The sequence below is a fragment of the Anolis carolinensis genome, chromosome 2 (genome assembly GCF_035594765.1).
Source record: "Anolis carolinensis isolate JA03-04 chromosome 2, rAnoCar3.1.pri, whole genome shotgun sequence".
Classification (NCBI taxonomy): domain Eukaryota; kingdom Metazoa; phylum Chordata; class Lepidosauria; order Squamata; family Dactyloidae; genus Anolis; species Anolis carolinensis.
The window spans coordinates 306,985,379-307,000,386 of NC_085842.1; the positions used below are offsets into that span (position 1 = coordinate 306,985,379).

The 15,008-nt window shown below is 39.6% G+C and overlaps 2 protein-coding genes across 2 annotated transcripts in view; both read left to right on the forward strand.

The window, feature by feature from the left end:
- Nucleotides 1-3,084, forward strand: part of atp8b1 (ATPase phospholipid transporting 8B1) — a 102,572-nt gene extending 99,488 nt beyond the window's left edge. The window contains exon 28 of the mRNA XM_008115126.3: nt 711-3,084. Within this exon, the coding sequence (XP_008113333.1) occupies nt 711-941 (231 nt within the window). The 3' untranslated portion in view covers nt 942-3,084. The remainder of the gene's footprint in view (nt 1-710) is intronic.
- Nucleotides 3,085-7,030: 3,946 nt separating this feature from the next.
- nars1 (asparaginyl-tRNA synthetase 1) overlaps nt 7,031-15,008 on the forward strand; it is a 28,881-nt gene continuing 20,903 nt past the window's right edge. The window contains exons 1-6 of the mRNA XM_003223651.4: nt 7,031-7,188; nt 10,568-10,650; nt 11,055-11,120; nt 11,756-11,848; nt 12,464-12,553; nt 13,704-13,782. Coding sequence (XP_003223699.1) covers nt 7,146-7,188; nt 10,568-10,650; nt 11,055-11,120; nt 11,756-11,848; nt 12,464-12,553; nt 13,704-13,782 — 454 coding nt within the window. The 5' untranslated portion in view covers nt 7,031-7,145. The remainder of the gene's footprint in view (nt 7,189-10,567; nt 10,651-11,054; nt 11,121-11,755; nt 11,849-12,463; nt 12,554-13,703; nt 13,783-15,008) is intronic.

Consider the following 15,008-nt stretch of genomic DNA (forward strand, 5'->3'; position numbering starts at 1 on the left):
TTCAAAGCTGTTCATTTGTCTATGGATGATAAGTCCCTTGGTCATAAGGGGGACCACATTTTTCAGTGGGAAAACATATAGTTGGCATCTCTAGATAAGGCTGGAGAATAATTGTGCCAGAAAGCTTGGTCAGCAACCACCAGTCGGCATCAACAGTCCTGTACTATATGCAGAATTAATGCAGTTCGACACCACTTTAACCAATATCTCTGAATGGTATGGAATAATAAATAATAATAAACTTTATATATATCCTGCCACCATCTCCCAGAGGGACTCGGGGCAGCTCACAAAGCAGTCAAAATACAACATGCAAAATACATAAAGTGCAAAAACAATAACAAAAAACAATAAACAGCCAGCGTAAACATCACACCTTCACTATGTCCCCTGATTAAAAATTGTAAAATACAGCGATTGTTGCAGGTAAAAACTACAGTAATGAATCTCAGTCTTATAAAGTGCTTGAAATATGGGAGTTGAAGTTTGGTGAGGCACCGGCATTTTTTGGCATAAAAAGGTAAAGACCACATGAAGCTACAACTCCCAGGACCCCATAGCATTGAACCATAGCAGTTAAAGTGGTGCCAAACTGCCTTAATCCTACAGTGTTGATGTACCCCAGGAATGTGGCCCATTCTAAGACAGCTTCCACTGTTCCTCCTTTTATCAATCCATTCTAACCTATTCTACGACTTTCTCCTTTAAAGATCCAGAAGAACCGCAAGAAGTACAAGGCGGAGGAGGAAACGTGGAGGCGAAGGCCAAGCGTCTTCCGTCGGGGGGTATCGGGGCGCCGTTCAGCGTACGCCTTCTCCCACCAGCGTGGTTACGCCGACCTTATTGCTTCTGGGCGGATCATTCGAAGAAGGCGAGCTTCATTAACTGCAGTCCTTGGCAACAATTTGGCAGAAGTCAGGCGAGCGGAAGAAGCCAGCTGATGACTCCCTGTGTCCCAAAGAAAGAAGGATTTAAAAAAGGAAAAATCAATTGCACAAATTTTTATCTTTATTTTTAATGAAAGACTCAGGATTCTTTTTAAAAGACACTTTTATGCAAGGTTATGAAGACAAACTGGTTTTCTTTCCCAAGTGACTTGGTTGGGGATTGTTGAACTGGAAAAAACTAAGTGAAATATTAAATCGCTGACCTTTGTATAAATACCTGTTCTGTGTGAAACTGAAGGATACAAAATAATCCTCGGACTTTAAAGCCCAGCAGTTTAAAGGGCTTTGTTTTTTTTAAAAGTACTTAAAACGTTCATTCTTTTTTAAAATTGCAGTGGTGAAATAAAGTTGAATTAAGATTTCACGCAGAGCTTGAAAAAGTTGCTTTTTAAAGGTACGACTCCCAATGACCGCAATGGCCAAGGGGTACTGGGAGTTATAGTTCAAAAAAGCAATTTTTGAAGCTCTGGTTTCATGCCTCGACACCAAAGATGAACAGCAGAGAGCAAAACAATTGTGTGTGCCACTTTGTGCCTTTAATTTATTCAAACATAATGGCAATTTTTAGGTAACCAAAGATCTATATTTTTTCTGCTCTTTGTATGTCAAGTTAGCTGTCTGATTTTTCTTTGTAAGCACCCTGAAAACATGATTCATGAAGCATGAATGATGATGGTCTACCCAGTATGCTTTCACAATTTTCAGGAACTTGACTTGGCAAAAGAAAAAAAGACAATATTTTTAAAGCTCAGGCAAAGTACACTTCATAAAAATGTTAGGAATTGTGGAAGTCCAAAACACCTGAAGGGCCCAAGTTTGCCCATGCCTGCTCTAGAGACATCTAGAACATTTTACAGAAATCTAGAACCTGTTTTAGAGAGCAACTTGTTTGGCCATATAATCTCATTTTGGGGGCATACTTAGTACCAAATTCCAATTAAATTAATGGTATTTGCATAGCAACAGGACTTTGTGGATTATGGCCTTTTCTTAGTCTCGTATTTTATACTACAGACTTTTTATATCCTTTGTATCTGTCTGAGTAAAAGGAAAGTAATCTGGAATCGGTGGAGGGTTTACTCCTGGCATGCCTTCTTGTGGATATGCAGAGGAATGCCCTTCTCAATTAGTTTTACTGAGTTGGGTAGCAGCCTAACACTTGGCTTGTGGAAGTCATTCCTATCTAGTCTTTTCCTAACCTTTTTTGCAGCAGCCATGTATGGACACTGTCAGGCTTGAAAGGCACTTACATTGTCTATTTCGCCACCTGTGTGGCAAAGTAGCTAAGCATGGTTTCTTGATATGTGATGACACATCTAACATGGATGAGTGAAGTCCATGTAGAAACTCTGTTGTATGTGAAGCAGACCAAACTGGTCAAAGCATTTTGTTCACTGGGTGATGGTTTTATAAAAGCACAAATTGCAGCAAGCGAATAGTTCACATTTGGGATGAATCAATGTCACTATGTTTTAATAGTAAAAACAATTTGCCGGGTTTTTAACTTTATGTATGTATATCTTGAAGAGTTTGGAATGCTTATTATTGGGACTTACAATTTCCATACTTCCTTTGAAACGATGGCCATTGATCTTGCTAGCTAAAGAATTATGGAAAATGGTGTTCCCCTAAATAACACTTCCAAACGCTGACATCTTCACGGGTTGTGTGTATGTTTATGTGTACCTGTCTGTGTGTATGTTGGAACATACAAATGGTTTACATTTCAACATTTTCAGCATACACCAGTTTATCTTTCTAAATGTTCATAATTTCATGGAAACGAGAGAGATAAATGATGCAATCAGGTGTATATGTTTATTATATGTTATCAGCATGACGTGTACATTTCTTCATTATTATTATTTATGGAAAAGTTTACAGCTTTTCTTTTCAGTGATAGGAGATTGCGCTTAGCCTTAAATACTTTACTCCAAACACAAGGAAATGGTTGGCCACATGTTTTCAGGCATCTGATTTGGGTGCAATATTTGCAATCTTTAATGTGCTGATTGAACCGAATCCTTTGTATACTTGTCTCCAAAACTATGTGTGATTAATTGTCTGTGAAATGATGATAATGTATATAGTTGACATACCTTAATTTTTAAAAAGTTTTTGACCAATGTGAAGAAAATTGGTGTTTTTATTGGTCTTGTATTCACACTGCCATAAATGTGATTTTCATATGGGTGCTACCAAGTACTTTCAAACCCTTTCACCCTTTGCTGTTTTGGGTCAACTGCACAGGGAAACTCCAACTGATGTTTGGAATCGCCATGTGGACAAATTTTGGATAAGATCTGAGCATACAGCCATAGCTTGTCCTTGATGCTAGAAATCATTCCCATGCTGAAGTACACACAGGGCTCTTAGGCTAATTGTTTATGGATTATGATATATGTATATTTATAGCGGCCTACAGGTCAATGTCAGGGATGGGGATTGTTTAGTATACCAATGAAAGGAATCCTTGCTTTGGAAGAAGAATCTCTTCTCTACATACATATAGCACAGGCAAACTTAGGCCCTCCAGGTGTTTTGGACTCTAACTCGGCTGTTAGGAATTGTAGGAGTTGGAGTCCAAAACACCTGAAGGGCCCAAGTTTGCCTATGCCTGATGTAGCATGAAAACCATATTGCATGATCACCATACCCACTGGACCACTTTCCATGATTTCACCAACCCACATCCAACAAAATACATCTCATTTTCTAAGTTCTGCTAGCAATTTTATGGTATGCTTCTGCTGGGAGTTGCTCTTGAGCCCACAGACTTCCTCAATGCATCTCTATACTGCTATAACTGAAGAAACTATTTGGTGTTTAATGTGGTTTCTCTATTTGTTTCTACTTTGTCACTATAAAATAGAATCCTCGCCAAAGTCATATTTAGTACACAATAGGTGATTTTGGCAGCTTACCCTGTTTCCCCTAAAATAAGACATCCCCAGAAAATAAGACCTAGTAGAGGTTTTGCTGAATTACTAAATATAAGGCCTCCCCCGAAAGTAAGACCTAGCAAAGTTTTTGTTTGGAAGCATGCCCGCCAAACAGAACACCAGAGCATGCAGGATTGGTAAATGTATGTACCATAGGGTGTTGTACATGGAAATAATGGTAGTAACAAGAAATTCTTGATAGGATTCAGTTTGTCTGGTTATGCTGGTTTGTGATGACAACTACTGTACAGTATATGAGAAATGCTCATTTTTTTGTTCAAAAATAAATGTGAATTCTTCTTCATGGACAAAAAAGACATCCCCTGAAGACCTAGCACATCTTTGGGAGCAAAAATTAATATAAGACACTGTCTTATTTTTGGGGAAACACGGTAGATATCGTGCTGGACTTGGGGAGAGGGGTGGCAACTGGGTAGAGGTGAGGGGCTAATTTCTCTTTTCCTTCACCTTTATGGGCTGGATACCTTCCACATACATCAGTTGTTTTGATCACCTATGTTAGTCTGGATGTGTCTCTGCCCCTTTGCTTTTAAAGAACACTAGGCTAAGTCCAATTGAAGAGGAAGCGAATAAACGTCTGGAACATGGCCATACAACGAGACTCACAGGAACCCAGTGATTCCGGCCATAAAAGCCTTTGACAATACAGCGAATTAACCATTTTATTTCGTAATTTATCTGGGATTTGTTCTGAGAACATTTGCTCATTCTTTCCTTAGAGAAATTTTATACTCTCGCCACGAGAGGTCACTATTGGTCTGACTTGAAAGCAGATACAGTAGAGTCTCACTTATCCAAGCTAAACACCCGGTAGAAGCTTGGATAAGCGAATATCTTGGATAATAAGGAGGGATTAAGGAAAAGCCTATTAAACATCAAATTAGGTTATGATTTTACAAATTAAGCACCAAGATATCAGTTATACAACAAATTTGACAGAAAAAGTAGTTCAATATGCAGTAACGTTATGTTGTAATTACTGTATTTACGAATTTAGCATCAAAATATGATATATTGAAAACATTGACTACAAAAATGCCTTGGATAATCTAGAACCTTGGATAAGCGAGTCTTGGATAAGTGAGACTCTACTGTATTAAACGGATACCTTCGTTTTATTTTTTTGTTGTGTGCCTTCAAGTTGCTTCTGATTTAGGACAACACTATCACAGAGTTTTCTTTATAAGACTTGTTCAGACGGGGTTGCATTTGCCTTCCTCTGAGGCTTTAAACCCATCTTTTCGAGTCCACCAACCTTTCATTTTCCATTCTTCAGAGTGGAGTAACTGAGTTGCTGTGAGTTTTCTGGGCCATACAGCCTGAAAAACTCACAGCAACCCAGTGATTCTGGCCATGAAAGCTTTCCACAACACTGCTTTGGGAACGGCGATTGGGCATTCGGGTAATTAGTAAAAAAGCAATCACTCAATAAATGCAATTAAATTCCCAAAATCCAAAGCAATGCAGCATGTCAGAAGCTGCTAGGTTTGACTGCTGGACTACAGCTCTGGATACAGTAGAGTCTCACTTATCCAACACTCATTTATCCAACATTCTGGATTATCCAATGTATTTTTGTAGTCAATGATTTCAAAACATTGTGATATTTTGGTGCTAAATTCGTAAATATACAGTAATTACTACGTAGCATTACTGCATCTATATATATATATATATAAAAGAGTGATGGCATCAGGGCAGCGGACAAAACAACAAAACTACAGGCCCCCCAACCTCGAAATTTGACAACACAAACCATCATCCACGCCTCTAGGTTGATACAACAAAAAGAAAAGAAAAATAAAGTCCTAATTAGAGGGAGAGGAATAATTGTTTTTATCCAATTGCTGCCAGTTAGAAGTCTAAGCTCCGCCCACTTGGTCTCCTAGCAACCGACTCAGCCCAGGGGACAGGCAGAGTTAGGCTTCACTTAGGCCTCTTCCACAGATTATCTAAAGCCCCAGCTTCTGCCAACCCAGAAGTTCGAAAACATGCAAATGAGAGTAGATGAATAGGTACTGCTCCGGCGGGAAGGTAACGGCACTCCATGCAGTCATGCCAGCCACATGACCTTGGAGGAGTCTACGGACAACGCCGGCTCTTTGGCTTAGAAATGGAGATGAGCACCAACCCCCAGAGTCAGACACGACTGGACTTAATGTTAGGGGAAAACCTTTACCCTTTACCTTAACTATCACCAATTCCTCAATACTTTATTTCCCATAACACCATACTTCGCCACAGCAACGCGTGGCCGGACACAGCTAGTACTGAACTATTTTTTTCTGTCAAATTTGTTGTATAACATGATGTTTTGGTGCTTAATTTGTAAAACCATAACCTCATTTGATGTTTAATAGGCTTCTCCTTAATCTCTCCTTATTATCCAACATATTCGCTTATCCAACGTTCTGTCAGACCGTTTATGTTGGATAAGTGAGACTCTACTGTAACTGCATTTGATTGGCAATAAAAACGCATGGAGCGAGAGGGTTATCATAAATCGAAAACAACCTTAAGATACACAATATTAGCAAAGTAAGTCAACAACTATAAATGTAATGGAAGTAGTTGAATGAGAAATAGAATAATCATGCAATAAAAATTAAAAGAGAGAGAGCTTGGATTCAAACCTAATGTGAAATAAAACCTTGAGAGTAGTCCTGGGAATGCCCACGGTATGGTTATTTTACTATTCTTGGTTCTAGTGTATTGCAGGGAATGTAGATTTGAACACTATAAGGGAGGCATGGGCCAACTTGGGCCCTCCCTCCGGGTGTTTTGGACTCCAACTCCCACAATTCCTAACAGCCTACCGGCTGTTAGGAATTGTGGGAGTTGAAGTCCAAAACACCCGGAGGGAGGGCCCAAGTTGGCCCATGCCTAAATCTTGCAATGTTTTAATGCTCCTTCCCAAACCCTGCTGGGTTCCCAAAGGGCTGATGCAATGCACAGAAGTGTCACCTCTATTCACACCTGCAAAACCAATGCATTTAAAGGGGCGGCGCCGCTTTTTAGGAAGCAAGGAGACGTCTCCTTCCTGCTTCCTTGCTTCTCTCTCCAATGAACGGCAGCTGCGTTGCCCAGGAGGGCGGTGCGCGCCCCGGCGAAGCATGCGCAGTCGGCTCCTTGCAGCAGCGGCAATTCCCGGGGAGCGTCGCTTTGCGGCAGAGAGGCGCGTGCGCGGCTGATGCAACTTGCCTGCAAAGGAGGGAGCAAGGGACCCTTTTGAGCCATGTCTGCTGTGATCATCGAAAAGGCGGACGGGCTGGCCCTGGGTGAGTCTGCAAGGAGACCGGGAAAGCAGAAGCCCTGTCTGGCCTTTTCCTTTCTGGGTGGGATGGGTTTTGGGGGGCGAGGAGCATCCACTCCCATTCATTGGAGGATTGTTGATGCAATCAGTTGGTAGGGTCATTATCTTCCCCTACCTTTAGATCTATGTTTATGTGGAATGTCATTGGGGTGGGTTATACTATGGTCCTGTATTGGAAAATAAAGGGGAATATAAATACATGCGTGCATCATGTGTTCCCCACCCACGCTATCCATTCTCTATATTGGAAAAAGTGGGGAATATAAACACATGCATGCTCCAATGTGTTCCCCACCCACACTATCCATTCTCTATATTGGAAAAAAGTGGGGGAAATAAATGCATGCATGCATCATGTGTTCCCCACCCACAGTACTCATTTCTTCTTAGCAAGGGGTTGGACTGAATGGCCCATGAGGTCTCTTCCAACTCTATTATTCTATGATTCTAATAAAGGTAAAGGTTTCCCCTGACGTTAAGTCCAGTCATGTCTGACTCTGGGGGTTGGTGCTCATCTCCATTTCTAAGCCAAAGAGCCGGCGTTGTCCGTAGACACCTCCAAGGTCATGTGGCCGGCATGACTGCATGGAGCGCCGTTACCTTCCTGCCGGAGCGGTACCTATTGATCTACTCACATTGGCATGTTTTTGAACTGCTAGGTTGGCAGGAGCTGGAGCTAACAGATGCCGCTCACACCGCTCCCAGGGTTTGAACCTGGGACCTTTCGGTCTGCATGATTCTAATATATATGTATATATCACACATACATGCATCATATGCCCTTCCTTTACTCCACTGGAGTCATTTCCACGTGCATTGTCATTGGGGTTTGTACTGAGGCCCTGTTTGGGAAAAGGGTGGGATTTAAATGCATGCACATGTCATCATTTCACAGCAGTCATTCCCCATGTTGGGAGAAAAGCAGAATACCATAAATGCTTGCATCATATGTCCACTCATTTCACTTTCACTTGCAGTGTCATTGGGGCATATACCAAAGACCTATAGTGGGAGAAAAGTAAAATAAAAGTAAATGCCCACACCCTAACGTATCTCACCCTAACACTTTCACTTTCCTTATTGGGAGGAAGGAAGAATAGAAATGCAAACATGCATGTGCCCCCCATTTCAAAGCATTCTTTCTCCATATTGAGAGAAAGGTGGAATAGAAATACATGCCTGCATTTGGTGTGTCTTTCCCCTCCCCAGTAATTTTCACATGCAGTGTCATTAGGGCTTGTACTGAGGCTCCATATTGGGAGAAATGGAGAAATGTGGGACTTAAGTGCATCCACGCATTATGTGTTCCCCACTCTGCATCATTCATTTCCTGTATTAGGAGGAAGCAAAATATAAATACATGCATGCATTATTTGTCCCCTCCCTTTCCTCACTCCATGAAATTCACTTTCATATGCCGTATCATCAGGACTTGTATGAGGCCCCATATTAATAGAAAGGCAAAATAAAAATATATGCATGCATCATATGTACCCTACCCCACAATATCCATTGCCTGTATTAGGTGAAAGGAAAAATAAATATGCATGCATATGTACCATTCATCCCCCATCACATGGGATTCATTTCCACATGTGATGTCGTTGTGTCTTGTATTGAGGCTCCATATTGGAAGGGAGGTGGAATATAAGTGTATGCACACATCATGTGCCCACCCCACTCCACAGAATTCATTCCCTATATTGGGAAAAAGGTGGAATATAAATACATCCACACAGTATGTGTGTCCTCCACCCAACAACATTCATACTTTATATTAGAAGAAAGGCAGAGTAAACATTATGCCTGCACCATAGCCCCTGCCCCCCCACCCACAGCATTAATTCCTCATCTTGGGAGAAAGGCAGAATATAATATATGCTTGGATCATATGTCCCCACCCCAGCCACCAGGATTCATTTCCACATGCCATGGACCTCATTAAATTACCAGTAATACCATTGATCCAAATATACAGTGTGCCCCCCCCCCCCCCTTATGCTCTTCAAATATTATAATTCTGGGTTTTTACCTCCCAATCCCTCCCCCAAATCCTGGACAAAATTAAAGATTGCCATAGTAAAGAAGTGTCATGAAATGCCAAAAAGAAACTTGAAAAGCGGGCTTTGCCAGTCTTGGGTATTTTGTGAGCAATGAAGAACCCTGCATGGACACCTGACATTGGATTGTAATTTAAGATGGAATTTGCAACTCTGATTAAATTTTTCCTGTAACGTTTTTTTCCTCAGTATGAATATATTCATTTAGATTTCAGATAATCACTATATTAGTTACTACTAGCTATAAAAGTTATATACATTACTAAACATCCTGTACGTGTGAATCTCTGATAGATGGTAAAGATGGCACTGATAGATGGTAAAGATTTGTTGCTAATGTATATAACTAAGAACATAATGGTATGCCATCCATATCTTCTTCTGCCCTGGATGTGAAAGCTCTCCAGAAAAAAAATCATTAGAAAAAGATACTTGGATGCTGGAAGATTGCTCACAGGGAAGCCATGCAATTGGTGTTTTCCCAGATTTCACAATAACTTCAGTTTCTCTTCCAGTTCGGGGAATTTGCTGGGCTTGTTTCAGTGACTGTTGCAAAAATCACTTTACTCTAACTTGGTGCCTTGTATGCCTATGGAGTCCACTATCCAGGTGCTCACTGTGGATGGGATCTCCTGTCTTCTGTCATAGGGGCTCTACAAAGGCCATCTAGTCCAACCCCTTGCCGTAGTGCTATGGGGTAAGATGGCCATCCAGCACTTGAGCCAAGCTTACAGGAGATGGTGTTCCTTTTCATAAGGGATGTCTCTTATATAAGAGCCAGAAAGCTTGTCCTTTATAGGGCTGGCAGATGTCCCCTATTTTAAAGGCTGTCTCTTCTGTGAAAGTTGGAAGGTTTTTGCTTTTATGTAAATTGAATAAGACACCCCCACCCCCATCTTTTATCTTTGAGTTTGGATCCCTCATAAAGATAGAAAGATGCCTATCATATACCGTAACTTATAAATGTTGACACTCTGTTCATTTTACAGAGAAAATCTATGGCTAAGTGAACTGAAAGCAATTTGATATCATTTGATATTAAGGCAGAACATAAACTAAGCAATAGTTTTCCTCTTCAAATCACACTTAGCATAAGACTAATCATAGCAGACATTTTCCACCTTGTGATGTGCCTTGTTTCTGTCCCACTGCAAATTAGTCAGAGATCTACCAATACATACTGATCTGTGTTCAGCCATCTTTGATTTAAATTAAAACTTTTCTCTTTGTGAACGTGAGCTATAAAGCTAAGAAATACTAATTATGTACATGTACTTTTTAAAGGCGAAGTCTACGTCTCTGATCGAGAAGGAAATGACGCTGCAGGAGATGGAACGCAGGAAAAACCTTTCAAAACTGCTTTGCGGGTATATTTTTAAAAAATCAGTTTGGATTATTTGTGCTCAGATGAACATCTAATTGTATGATATAGTACTGTCTATATGTGATCAATTCATTTATTATTGTTTGCTCCCATTTTCCAGACAAAAGTGTTGTAAAGTTCCTAAATCAATCAATTTAAATAAATAGAATGTATTTTTCATAGGCGGGTACCACTGCTGGAATGGCAATGTGTTTTCAGCCAATTCCTCAGTTTTACATCTTAAAGAGGAAAATAGTAAATGAAAATGTAGAGGAGAGGAATCAGTTTGACCAGCTTGGGCAAACATGGGCCCTCCAGGTGTTTTGGACTGCAACTCCCACAGTATTATCCCTTTAGGAGGAATAGTATAAGACCTAACTTTTATCATTTTCTTTCTTTCTTTCTAAGGCTTTGCTATCTGTAGGAAAGGAACCTTTTCCGACTATCTATGTGGACTCACAGAAAGATGACCAGGTTGTGTAATATTTATATTTCTTTTTCACAATGTAAGAATATTGTTAGGTCTCTCTCTTTCTCTTCCTTCCATACTTCTTTTGATTGGCATATTAAACTGCTCCTCTTATTTTGTGAGGCGGGAATCTATCCTTGTTCACTGCATATTATTTTTGCTTCTAGTATCAGATTTTATGTTAAATAAGTGTTGTCCAAGAAAATATTGTGCTTGTATACAGTATGTATGTTCCCAAAACAGCATCCAAAATATAATCAACTTTCTCAGTACCTTCTAAAAATAATTTTCTTTCCTCTCTTGCTAGTGAGCAATACTAAATTGGCAATTTCTGAATGGTAAAATATCAAAATTTTGTAACAAATCTTTTCCATATTTATTCTGAAGCCCTGATAAGCTTGGGATATCAGAAATATGGTTTACAAAAGCAATGAAGGGTTGCCATATCTGGATAAGCAAGCTTATCCTAATTTCCCCTTTCAGGACCTTACATTTAGCTGCTAATGTTTCAATGAGATAAAGTGAAGTTTGAACATTTTATAGGGATTTTGATGTTTATTTTGGTTGCAAAGGTTGTCGCCGTCAACATTTTTTATAACAAAACAAATATATATCCCTTCTTTTCTTTCAATATGTGAAGAGATGGGAAACTATTTCCAAGACACAGTTCAAGAATGTCAAAAAATTGTGGCAGAGGGAAAAACAGAAAAATGAAGCCAGAGAAAAGAAAGAGGTAAGCTATCAAACATTATGGCACACTTCTTCTATGGTGATAAAGCTGAAGACAAGTCAGATGTAGTGCGAAGGAGTCTTTGCTTATGTGAAAGGTAGCATAATCGGATTAGTTTTATTTTTGTCTAGCAAAGAAAGGAATAGCATAGTAGCTTCAATTTATTAAAAATGTTTCCTGGTAGTCTGTTAATCTTGGGCTTCTTTGTACCTTGCTCTTTTGAATTCCACCTTTGGACAAAGGCAAGTTGAGTCCTATTTGGCAGGATATTCGTTCAGTAAATATTAGTGCTCTTTGCTGTAATCCCTCCCCATAATCTGGGTGCTGTGCACTTTCCTCTGAAAATTAATGTTGGGAATGCTCTTGGTTTGAATGATTTTAGTGCTGGATCTGCACTGCCATGTAATGCAGTTTCAGAATGCAGATTAACTGCATTGAACTGGATTTCATGAGTCTACACTGCCATATAATCCAGTTCAATTCAGATAATCTGCATTCTGAAACCATTATTATATGGCAGTGTAGATCCAGCCTTATTTTTACTCCACATTCTTTTATTCCGAGTCTGCACTAAACAAAGGCCCTGTTTAAACCTACTTTTTACATGATAACCCACAGGCAGAGGACCTATTGCGACGTGAGAAGAACTTGGAAGAGGCAAAGAAGATCATCATTAAGAAAGATTCCAGCCTACCGGAACCCAAATGTGTGAGTAAAATACTCAAAAAGACATTCTAAACTTCAACCTGATGTTTTTACAGATTTTATAGAGAAATGGGTTTGGCACAAACATATATATAGTATGAGGCCCTCCAGGTGTTTTTGAATTGTAGCTTCAATCAGCATTAGCCAACATAGGCAATGGTCATGGCTTATTGTTGTCCCGGGGTGGGGGGCAGAAATACACACTTTCCCTGAACACTGTAGTCTTGAAAACAAAGTGGACACTACAAGGGGTGAAATGGAATATCTGTTTAGTGTAGACTGCTACAAGAATACTCATGTGGCTTTCAAACACTGTAACCCATTTTGTGAGAGCCAGTGCGGTGTAATGGTTTGGCTGTTGGGCTTGAACTCTGAGAGACCAAGGTTCAAATTCGCTCAGCTATAGAAATGCACATGGTGGCCTTGCAAAGTTGCATTCTCCCAGCCTCAGAGGAAGGCACCTGAGCATTTTTAGTACAATACATTTCTAGCATTTGAAGGTAAAATGCAAGGTGGAACTCTGAAAGTATCTTACACATTTGAAAATGATTATGTGGGTTGGACATATTGCCTGATGTAGAAACTGAATGCACAGTGTCTACATCTGATGTCTTGGTCCGTTTGCCATTCAGTACATTACCTGTGTAGTACAAATGAAGTAAAATTCAGCATGTAGAATTACACTGCATCCCTCTTCTAGGTTTTTAGCCTTCGTAAACCAAACCTAGAAAAATATCTGGCTCACTGAGCTGCTGAACTTGCAGACCGAAAGGTTCCAGGTTCAAATCCAGGGAGCGGAGTAAGCGCCCGCTGTTAGCTCCAGCTTCTGCCAACCTAGCAGTTCGAAAACATGCCAATGTGAGTAGATCAATAGGTACCGCTCCGGCAGGAAGGTAACGGCGGTCCATGACCTTGGAGGTGTCTACGGACAACGCTGGCTCTTCAGCTTAGAAATAGATATGAGCACCAACCCCCAGAGTCAGACACGACTGGACTTAACATCAGGGGAAACCTTTACCTTTACCTAAACCATAGTTTACGTGCGAGAGTTAATTTCTTTGATATTGTTGATCTGATATTAGGTGAGCAACCTATGTTTGTGTACTGCTATGTTACTGAAGCAAATAAAAGGCATTCTTTTTCCTTCTTACAGGTGAAAATCCGTGCCCTAGAGGCTCACAGAGGAGAGAGAGTGAAAGTTTTTGGCTGGGTCCATAGACTGCGCAGACAAGGTAGGCACTATATTATGGAGTCAGTTCTGTCTTAGGACCAATTTCACCTCTAGAGATACTTGATGATGTTATATTTGCTACAATTAGTTTTCCACCAAATGTTATTATGATGAAATCATTAAAATAAACTTTTAAAAATGGCAAAGATAAAGACACAAAATGAAATGCTTAAGAAATAAACTTTATTTGGAAGTCATTAAAAGATCACTCAGTGCCCGAAGAATATATATATATGAAGCTGACGTCTGTGAGCCAAGGATTGTCCAGAGAGCATAGTGTAGAAAAGAAGCAGAATAGCTAATACAGTAGAGTATCACTTATCCAACATAAATGGGCCGGCAGAACATTGGATAAGCGAATATGTTGGATAATAAAGAGGGATTAAGGAAAAGCCTATTAAATATCAAATTAGGTTATGATTTTACAAATTAAGCACCAAAACATCATGTTATACAACAAATTTGACAGAAAAAGTAGTTCAATACTCAGTAATGCTATGTGGTAATTATTGTATTTACGAATTTAGCACCAAAATATCACGATGTATTGAAAACATTGACTACAAAAATGCATTGGATAATCCAGAATGTTGGATAAGCTAATGTTGGTTAAGTGAGACTCTACTGTATATAAAAATGACACTTTTTTTCGAATTCCTGAAGGCTATTTTTCAGATTATTTTTCTCTGAAGAGGACATACAGATATGCATCCGACTAATTTTGGAGAAAAAAACCCTCTTTTTATACAGATCAAGACTCAGTGTCCCTTTTACATCAGATTCACTGGATGTTTCCTGATACTTTTGTTTCCCTTTAAAGATTACACCCTTTTAAATTCTATTGTCTTTCACATCCTTTTCCCCCGAAAACATATTTTAGTTTTTTCTTCTATAAACTTGGGAAATTTACACAAATGTGGGAGATCTTTTTATGTCATTTTCATTTTTCCATTTTGGGTTTCCTCTGTTCCCTTCATAGGCATTACAGCGTTAACAGAAAGCTTTTTAATGCAAATTGCCAATACGGTTTTAGGAGTCTTCCCTTTCCCTTTTTCTTCTTCTGACAATTCCATTGAACCCTTGTAGGAATAGCTGAACTCTGGTGGATAAACAAATATGTAGCCTTTAAAATGCTATGGGACAGAAAGTATTTATCAACAGTTGTGGGAAGAGGATTAGAGATTTAGGAATGAAGGAAAGGGAATTTAATGTTTTGAAGCCTTAACT